Source organism: Protomyctophum bolini (genome assembly GCF_963924005.1).
Source record: "Protomyctophum bolini genome assembly, chromosome: 13".
Lineage (NCBI taxonomy): Eukaryota > Metazoa > Chordata > Actinopteri > Myctophiformes > Myctophidae > Protomyctophum > Protomyctophum bolini.
The window spans coordinates 44853212-44863911 of record NC_137874.1 but is presented as its reverse complement, the minus strand read 5'-3'; the positions used below and the strand labels follow the sequence as shown (position 1 = coordinate 44863911).

The 10700-nt window shown below is 40.6% G+C and overlaps 1 protein-coding gene across 1 annotated transcript; it reads right to left on the bottom strand.

The window, feature by feature from the left end:
• Positions 1–2954: 2954 nt before the first annotated feature.
• LOC308326803 (large ribosomal subunit protein eL15-like) lies at positions 2955–10003 on the bottom strand. Its single transcript, XM_080779838.1, has 4 exons — positions 9936–10003; positions 8473–8635; positions 7249–7386; positions 2955–4430 (listed from the first exon to the last, which is right to left on the bottom strand). Exons 2-4 carry the CDS (start codon positions 8596–8598, stop codon positions 4311–4313), a joined length of 384 nt encoding a protein of 127 aa, XP_080635964.1. The 5' UTR covers positions 8599–8635; positions 9936–10003; the 3' UTR covers positions 2955–4310.
• Between the last annotated feature and the right edge of the window lie 697 nt (positions 10004–10700).

Sequence of the window (10700 nt, the reverse complement as noted above, 5' to 3'; positions counted from 1 at the left end):
TTTTGTCAAATTATTTTGTCAAATTATTTTGTCAAATTATTTTGTCAAATTATTTTGTCAAATTATTTTGTCAAATTATTTTGTCAAATTATTTTGTCAAATTATTTTGTCAAATTATTTTGTCAAATTATTTTGTCAAATTATTTTGTCAACTTTTGACACTTTTGGTTGTTGAGAAACAGCTCCTAAAACATTATTTGACACTTTTGGTTGTTGAGAAACAGCTCCTAAAACATTATTTGACACTTTTGGTTGTTGAGAAACAGCTCATAAAACATTATTTGACACTTTTGGTTCAATTTCCCCGCCCATACGCATCAAGTCTACCGAAGTATCAGGTGAGAATGTGACCTAAATCTCCTAGAGAGAGAGAGAAGCTCACCGTCTAAGCAATACACCTGCAGCACCATGTTAGCCTTCTTCCTATTGGCCGTCCACTCCAGCAGGGACAGCGGGTAGGTCCGTGCGGTCTCGAGGGCGGGGCCTGCACTCAACTGGGACTTCTGATTGGCCTGGATGAGTCTGTGTTGCAACAGCGCCTGGCAACCAACGGGGGCATGGTCAGACACAAACCTGTAGAGACACAGGTCAAGGGTCAAGGGAAGCATTAGATTTATTCAGTAGTTAAGTAAGGTCAAGTAGATCATTATGATGCCTTTGAATGTCCTCACTCATTGCATGCCATATTTGTTACTTACCGCATACAGTGTTACAAGACACACACACACTACAACAGAGACAGACACAGACACAGACACACACACACACACACACACACACACACACACACACACACACACACACACACACACAGAACACAACAAGTATAATATAATAACAAAACAAAGACACAGGGCCATTTGCACCAAGAAAGATTAAGCCTTAATCTGGTTTAAATCAAGGTTTATCTATTAATCCAGTTGCACCAAACTTTAAACCTAGTTTTCACTAATCCGGTTTAGTTTTAAACCATCCTTTTAATCTTGGTTTTGTTTTTTTAATCTTGGTTTTAATTTTCACAGTAAACCTGGATTAATGTCAATCCTGTTGCACCACTACTTTAAACTTTGATTTAAGTATCAATAAGGGATTAATTCTAAACCAGCAGGAGAGGAGGTTTAATTGAAAACATGGCAGCATATATACCTCTACGTGTTTGTTGTTGTTTGGGAAACTATCGGAGGAAGTGGTGGTGTGTGTGATCGACGGAACAGATCTATAAACCTACCACGCACCACGGAGTGACCATACGTCTGTTGTTTTTTTTAGCGAGCGAGACGACTTTTATTATTATATATATTTTTGCTGCAGGCACTATAATTTAAACATTCTCAAATATGAATGAAATAGTAATGCTAATGATGCTCACGACTGCTGCTGTTTATTTACAGCGCAAAACCAAGATGGCGGACACACAACAAAGTTTAATCCATGAATTAATCACAGTTTAAAGTTTTAATCACAGTTTAATGGATTTTAATCACAGGTTAAGGATTTAATCACAGATCTGTTGAGCAATGCTTAAAATTAAGTGGTGCAACACAACTCGAATTAAAATTAATCCTTGATCAACAAATCCCTGATTAACACTAAACTAAACTTTATTTAATCTTTCTTGGTGCAAACGGCCCTAAGACTATATAGTGCTTCTTTGTTTTAGTTTTCCGCCAGCTGGTAAAAAACACTGTTCATGTCAATGAAAGTTACATTCCGAGGTGTTTAATATTAAAACAAACGTCTTGTAACAAACACTAGCAGCGTGCTTGTTTGGGCGTGTCAGTGACTGTGTGTGGTGGTGGTGGTGTGCAAGAGGTGGCACGCACGACCTGATGACTTAAATACATGCACGTGCGTTATTATGGATCCCACCGCAGCTCAGCCTCAACAGAGCTGAATCCGTTTTTATTCTACGGTCTCTGTCGCCCTCAAGTGGACAAAATCAGTAACAGGCCTAGAACCACAGTATGTTTCCTCTGCTGCCTTAAATGAATTACCTTTTGTAGGGTTGAGTTGAGTAAAGTTATATTTGAAAATAGGGTTAAAAAAATATCTATAACATAAATATATAACAGACCACACAATGTACTTTGAAATAACTTAAAATGGATAATAATTAACCCATGAGTTATAGTTACAATATTTAATTACTGAAGGTTAGTTCATATTGAACCCATTGCAATTTAGGCTGCTTGTTTCTTGTGTTTGTTGACACCAACAGAGAAAGAAGCATGTTGTTATTATTTTCTTATGAACACCAGACTCTGCACAACAAGCTATGAAAAAAAGAGAATACAGAAGAAACATTTAATTCTTTAAAACTATGGATGGAGCTGAAAATATTCACCATTTCAGCAACGCCAAGGAGCGCTTTCACCAAACAATAGCTGTGGAAATAGTGTATTTGGACTTGTTTACAGGTGGAGAGGAACTTTAATATTTCACCACTACACCCATAGGTGTCCCTGACAGACTTATCACACGTCACCACCAACCAGTTCATTCATTGAGCTGACTACAAGTTAAAAAAACATTACACTAATCTACTGATGTGGTAGACAATTAGTGGACAATAAAACACTGGATAAAACATCAGCACTCGACTGCAGTAATAAACACAGATCAAATAATTTAAGGGCACTATGATCGCTTCACAGGATTCCCACACATTTTTACCAATGAATTTACAGAACCCAATTTCCAGGAATATAACAATTCAGTGCAATGATGAGTCTCTTACTCCTATGTGCAACAATGCCCAAAGACAGGCAGTGTAGCAACAATAAAGCATAGACTATAGAACGGTATGATCGGTATCATTCTATTCCAAATGTTGCCTAATGTTTTTCTACACCACCTCTCCTAGGACATAGGATAAGGGCCGATTCATACTCCTATTTTAGAGCCGAATAAAAGTCGGTTCGGCTCTGTAGAGCCTACAATTTGAGGTTCGGGGGGGGTGGGGCGGGTACCGTCCTAAAGTCGGCTCTTCGGTGCTACTGAAAATTTCTGACGAGCCGAAATCATTTCGGCACTACAGCGCCGAAACAGCGGTAAAAATAGGAGTATGAATCGGCCCTTACTCTGCAGCACGCTGTGAGCTTGTAGATCGGTTCATTTTTGTCAGTGTCAAGCTGTGCTTCATTTGATGCTGATTGCCTTCATTTTACACTCTCAAGACTTGAAGATCTAATAAGGGTCCATTTGGTTACCAACTGATATCATTTAGCTGTATGGGGACCACCTGGAACCACCTCACGGACCACTGGTGGCGAATCACTGCCTTACAATATTAAATATGAAGCAAATATAGATTGAAGTGCTTCGACACAAGACTGAATGGAAAGCAAAATAAAAGAACAAAGTGCTCGTCACTGAACGGTACTGTAGCCCAATTTATCTTGTGCTTAAAGCAAACTAAAATAACAAAGTGCTCGTCACTGAACGGTACTGTAGCCCAATTTATCTTGTGCTTAAAAATGCTCATTATTTATATAAATAATGTTCTATCATTTAGTTCAACAATAAAATGTTGAAATGTATTATAGTTGTATCAAATAATGTTATATTCTTTAATTCAAACAATAAAATATGTATTTAATTTAAATACATAAAACATTTATTATTTAAAATAACAAATGTTCATAGCTGAAATTAAATTGTATGTCCCGTGAGCTGTGCAACCCGGACCACGCATCACAGCCAATATTTAACCCATTTTGGGCGGGAACCCATTTTGGTGTTTTAAGCATTGTCATGCTTTAGCTGTTGAAAAATAGCAGATCTAAAGCTCATAGCGCAGCACCGAGTGCCACACTACAAGCTTGTAGGTCTGATATTTTTGAAAAATCGTGAAAATGTGGCACAAATCTTTGAATATATATTCTTTCAGAGGGAACATTTTTAACTCATATTTGCTTCCCCCATTTTTCCCCTCACTGTATACGTTTCTTTTCCCTTTTTGCTTCCTTTATGATTAATTCCTGTTCTGTTCTTTAACTATATAGAAGTGTCTATTTGTACGTCTCTAAATGTTTTGATGAATTGAACATGGTGGACCCTGTTGTAAACAAGTGTAATGCAAACTGTTAATAAATATTTCAATCAATCAATCAATTCTGGATTTGATAAGCGAGAAACACCAACACACACTCACAAAGTCACCCAAGTGAAAAACCAATAAATATACTTCATATAAAAAATAAAAAAAGTGACCAAAGTGTTCCTGTGCCTCAATGTCAGAAATGTGAGAGTTCACCGGAGGTGGGAGGAGCATTAAATGCCAACCTGGCTGAAAACACAATCTCCTCCCCTCAGTGGTGTTGGTGATGGCTCACAGATGCAGACGGCGGCTGCAGGTCTTTGCTCTCTGTGTCCGAAGCAGAGTCGATGTCCTGCGTCTGCTGTTTCATCCACATGGCAGCTCCTCGTGTCTGAGATATAGAAACAGAAAGTTAGCTCCTCTAATGCAAGTAACTGACAATATATACACAAACTCTGATGAGGCAGCATCGCATTGTTTGAAAAAAATCACTCCTGTGTGAAGTGAGGGGCTTTTTACCAACCCTTATCATCTCACATCATGACGATATCATAACATAACATATATATGTCGATTTGCTCAGTGACAGACAAAACAGACACTGTTCATTGTTAAGTTAAACGCCCGGGGGTATTTATTACATTAACCCATTCAAGGACGGGAACCCCTTTTGGGATTATGTTATGCTTTAGCTATTGAAAAATAGCAGATTTACAAGCTCATAGTGCGGCACTAAGTGCCGCGCTACGAGCTTGTAGAAAAATTGTGAAAATGTGGCGTGAATCTTTGAATATATATTCTTTCCCTGTGGACGTTTTTAACTTCAATCTTTGCTTCTGGGGGGTCTCTGGAACAGATAGGGGTCCCGCGGCCAAATACAGATAATTCTGGAGGTCCTTGACATGAAAAAAGTTGAGCACCACTGACATACTGTAGATCGACAACAACGGGAGGTATGATTAATTCTAACGCGACTAGCGGTGGGCCGTCTAACACATAATCTTTGCTTAGAATTGGACGGAATTATTTAGATTTAGATTCACGCCAGCCTGTGGAGCGATGCGATGGGTTTTGATATCAATACATCACCGTCCTTTTATTGATCTCAGTCCTGGGCGACGAGTGTTACTAATTGATAGGATGGAGAACTCCGTTCTTGCCGCTCGGGTGTTAATGGCATTTAATGTTTGTGTTAGTGACAAAACAAAAATTAAACTCTGTCCATTGTCAATGGACAAGACAAACATTAAACTCTGTCCATTGTCAATGGACAAGACAAACATTAAACTCTGTCCATTGTCAATGGCGTTTTGAATGTTTGTCTAGACAAGACAAACTTAATTAAATTAAACATAGGAGGGGCCAGCGCCCCTCAAAAATATAATCTTTTGTATTAGCTTTAATATGTCATGTTAACTTAAGGAATGGGATCTGAGATGATGATCATTACTGTGTCTACAGTACCTGCCCCTGAGATGTCTATCAGTGAAAGATTCAATATAAAGAGGCTTTTTACAAAAGTTGTGGGGCATCTTATAAACTGGGTGGGGGCGCGAGACGAGCAGTGACGCTGACGCACAATGAATTTGGCTTAAAATAAAACGGCGATATAGCTGCAGAAGATAGAGGAGCGCATATTGGATTGGTCTTTTATTTAACAATTAAACAGCGCCTGAACCAGGCATTACCTCTCCATCAAATAAAAAAATATAATCCAAACTCCTCTGTCAATTGTAAACGAACTCTTCAAGACACTTGTCAGAAATAAAATCAACCACGGTTGATTTGATTGATCATAAAGTTAACGTGACTGTGAGTGTGTGTATGGGAAAAATATATAAACTTCACAGATTATAGATCACTTGGAATTATAACAATCTGTTAAGTATTGCCTGAATAATGCCACTGGTGAAATCCCATTTTTTATCGACATGCGATGCCGATGGAGAAATCCCACATAGTTAAATTACCGATGAAGAATTATAATCCAAGGTTTGTCAATCATATTATGGTTTATGGTTGAAAGTAAACCATAATAAGTAAACATTAAGAAGAGATCTGCAGTCATTGTGCTGCATGAGAGCAGCTCCGCTTGCTAATTGAGTTGACATTTGCGCAACTTCACTGCATGGCATTACAGTAATTACTTATTTGCCAGCACCTGCTCCAATATAGGCCTAAATCGAACTTTATTTATATAGCACATTTAAAACAATAAAAGCTGACCAAATTGCTGTAGGCCTACAGGCTGAAACAAGTGGAGCATCACCATCGGCGCACAAAAAAAAGCATAATTAAAAGAAAAAACACAGGCAAATAGTATAGGCTACATAATTACAATAATATGATCAGGTGCAATTAAATGCCAAAGAGAAAATTAAAGTGTTTTGGTCTGGGTATGTAGGAGCTGCTCTGCTGCATGGGAGTTCACAGTGATGGAACAGGTCAGTCTTCAGACAAGAAAAAAAAAAGATATCGCTGGCAACGGCAAAATCAATTCTCTGCATCGCCAAAATAAAAATATAGGCCTAGTTTCATTTGTGCCATTATACTCTCAGCCAATATGCACAACGCAGCGCATGAGATTGCAGATCTTCGAATTTCCGGTGCGCGCACAAGTATAATGTACACCGCCAGGCTCCACAAGGTTCTCAGCGCAATGGCGCATCGATAAAAGTTGGGATTTTATAGTGGCATTATTCAGGCAATACTCAACAGATTGTTATAATTCCAATCTGTGAGTTTATATTTTCATTTGGGTGTAAGTAATGTTTTTATATGACTTATCAAACATGGTAGCCTATATTTAATGTCCACTGAGCTGTGGTGCGCTTGCCTACACTCTCAATTAGGGATTTTCCCAGCGGTCATTTTCACTCTCGTGTAGCCTACAACCTTTATTCAAATAGGGTATTTTAAAATGCAACCACACTTTCGATTTATTTTTCCTGGCTCCTGGGACTGCAGCTGCACTTGTTCAGTTGACTTCCTTGTTAACACGGGGAAAGAGGAGGCGTTGCGAGGTGCTGCGAGGCGCAAGCATGGGGCCGTCTCGGACCAAAAGCGGACGCTTTTTTAATGACTATTCGATTCAAAATGTTAAAATCGATTCCCGTGCGTATCAATTGAACGTTGATTAATCAATTTTTTTGGGTCAGCCCTAGTCCACACTACTACTGTACACTATCCCAGGTTAGGGTCAGACTCACCTCAGCGGTGGACTGCAGGCTGCAGGGCGAACATGATCTGGTTGACTCCGTGGTGAACGGGCTTTCCGTAGGTGGCTCCCTTCGGTACGGGCCGTTCACGACCATCACGGCGCACACGGATACGATAGATGACGTAGCCTGTTGAAACAAAAAAAGATATGATAATGACGTAAACATACGCTAATGACGTAGCCTGTTGGAATAGAACACAGTGCTGCTGTTTTTGCTTGTAAAATGTGTTATATTGATTTCGGCAACACAAAATCTTTCTCAAATGTCATAAATACATATACCTAACATCTTACATATACCTAACATCTAAAACAAGTACTGGTGCCTTAGTTTACTCATACGTTAATCTAGATCATGAAATGTAGCACATTTGTAAAAAAAGAAAAACGCTTCAACTAACGTAAATGGCACCCAGCACACTGAAACATACACACAGTGCTGTGCCCTGAGATGGAGGGATCAGCTGACCACTGCATGTCTTGTAGTTGAAGCGGATGTCAGATGTTTATAGGGTGAGCAGGAAAGGTGACAGCACTGAGCCCTGGGGAGTGCCTGTGATGTACACCAGCACCTCCGAACAGACAACCCTGCAGTCTCACATACTGCAGTCTGCCCCAGAGGTTCTTGGATCTTAGATCCATGCCACCAAACCATGCCCCCCCCCCCCCCCCCCCCCCCCCCTTCAACACAAGCTTCTGCAAGCAGTTGTGACCGGATAGTTTTGAAGACACTGGAGAAGTTTAAAAACAGCATGATTCTAACTGTATTGCCCAGGGTGTCAAAGTGTGTGAATGCCTTGTTTAGCATGTAGAATAGATGACATCATCAAACCTGGTATGCAGACTGAAGGGGCCCAATGTACTGATTGCACGGAGATGATCACAGTTCCTCCCCGTCTTCAGGGAGAGGATATCGTTTGGATCAGCCCCTCATCACACGTAGAAAATGCATGTTTTGGCCAGAAAGGAATCTTTTTCCTACCGGAAATAAAAAATACTTTGTTACTCCACTGCGCCCCTGCAGATATAAAAAAATCCCTTTCTGGCCAAAATAAATGCATTTTATACAAGTGGTGGGGAGCTCAGAGTGGAAAGTAGGCTTTCTAGTAATAACACAAGCCGCCTGTAGCCCAGCCTACAGACCCTACAGACCCAGTAAACACTCACCCTGCTAGGCCTTGTAGCCCAGCCTACAGACCCAGTAAACACTCACCCTGCTAGGCCTGCGGTCCTTGTCGGGCCTGGTGGGTCGGGGGGCTCTGTAGAGGTTGGACAGCTGGCGGTACTGCAGCAGGAAACGCATCACGTCCGACTGCTTCTTGCGCCACAACTCCTGCATGTATTTGTACGCCGACTACGCTCCCATCTTGGTTTATCTGCAGGAGGAGAGACAGCAGGACAGTAAGACAATGTACTTGTACAATAATACTTTCCGTCAAGAAATTATGTGCAGGAGTTTGGAAGCGCACGTCAAAGTCACCCTGCGCACCACCTGTTTCGAATTTGCACATAATGCAGGAGGCAGCAGTGCGCCCCGTTAATAAAAACGAGTGCTTCCAAACTGCAACACTTAGAAAAAGAATCACCTGCACAGAATGTCTTGACAGAAAGTAGCTCATATTAACAATAACAACATGTCTACGGTGGATTTTTATGACACACAAGCTCGGCAGATTGAAAGAGGATAATTCAAGCTTGGCCTACAGCTGCAATGTTGGTGAGTTTAATGTCGTTTAAGACAAGCAGATCGCAAACGCAAATTGGATGAATGGGGAGTCAATGGAGGGTATTGCAACTCTAGATTCATCCCATTATAAAAAAATCTAGAGTTGCAAATTGCTGCTAGTCTATCAACTAGGCTTGATAGATAGCCTGGTATAATCTGGGCTTTAAATGAGCTGTACTGTACTTTGAATGTTTGAACGTGTATGAAAGGTGGTATATAAATAAAATTGCCTTGCCTACTTGCTCAGACTGATATAGACTGTAAAAGGGTAACACACACACACACACACACACACACACACACACACACACAGTCTGTATAATCATTCATAGGCTACTACTCATTGTTGACAGAACATACTGTATTAATTTCACACTCAGAGATGATAGATAATTAATTCACTGTTCATTCAGTCACTGACTGAACATGTGACTCATTCAGAGATAAAGTGGGGTATTTTGAGGTAAACCCACCTTTTCAGACTCCATCATGGCCCATAGCACTTACCCCACCCCCTTAGATAGCATTTGATACAGACTTATAGCATGTTATGAAGACAGCACTATAATTGCACTGTACGTAGTCATAGCACGTCATAGTACATATGTATAGCATAGTATATATGTATAGTTTATATGTATAGTTTCATTATATATATATTCCACTGTTACTTTCTTAGCTTACGCATGTTTCATGATAAATGCTTTTTATGTGATGTATTCCCATGCTTTTTTGTTCTTGCTTAATGTAAATCGCTCTGGATTAAGAGCGTCTGCTAAATGCCTAAATTGTAAATTGTAAACTGACCTGAATGGAATGGTCTCTCTCTCTGTGTGAATATCTCTCTCTCTGTGTGTGTGTGTGTGTGTGTGTGTGTGTGTGTGTGTGTGGGTGTGTGTGTGTGTGTGTGTGTGTGTGTGTGTGTGTGTGTGAATGAGGTGTAAACTGACCTTAAGACTGTTAACACTTCCAGTCGTTCCATTCTCAGAACAGCGTTGGTGGTAAAAATAACATGAAAAGTCCCTTTAGTTTCGCTGCTGGCTGTAGAGACACGTAACGTAATTTAAAATAAGTAATTAAATAATATAATAGTAATAATAAAGTTATCTAAATGCATAAATGCTCATCACTGGAGTGCATGGACTTTATAAAGTGGACACTGGACAAAAGACGGCTCCGCGAGGCAACTATCTGGACATACCCACGCGTTCGGGGAGATGTCCTCTACCACACCCCAGTCTCCGCTAAGTGGGAGAGGTGTAAAATTCACAGCATGGAGCCCTTCTACTGGGGTCAATGCAAAAAAAAATACCGTTTCCGGACCCAGAATGGACACTGGACAAAAGACGGCTCCGCGAGGCAACTATCTGGACATACCCACGCGTTCGGGGAGATGTCGACCACACCCCACTCTCCGCTAAGCGGGAGAGGTGTAAAATTCACAGCTGGAGCCCTTCTACTCAGGGGTCAATGCAAAAAAAAGTACCGTTTCCGGACCCAGAATGGACACTGGACAAAACAATCAGAATGAAAACATCCGGTGTGGAGCCCTGTATAAGAGGCCCGGCCGCCCAAAACAAACACTTAAACAGATCGGTTCCGTCTCTAACAGTTCCTACTCCACTGTACGGTACAACAGCGACGCCCTGTGGGAGCATGTGCTCATTACATTACATGACATTATGTTAGTTAGAGCACTGGTTCCCAAACGTATT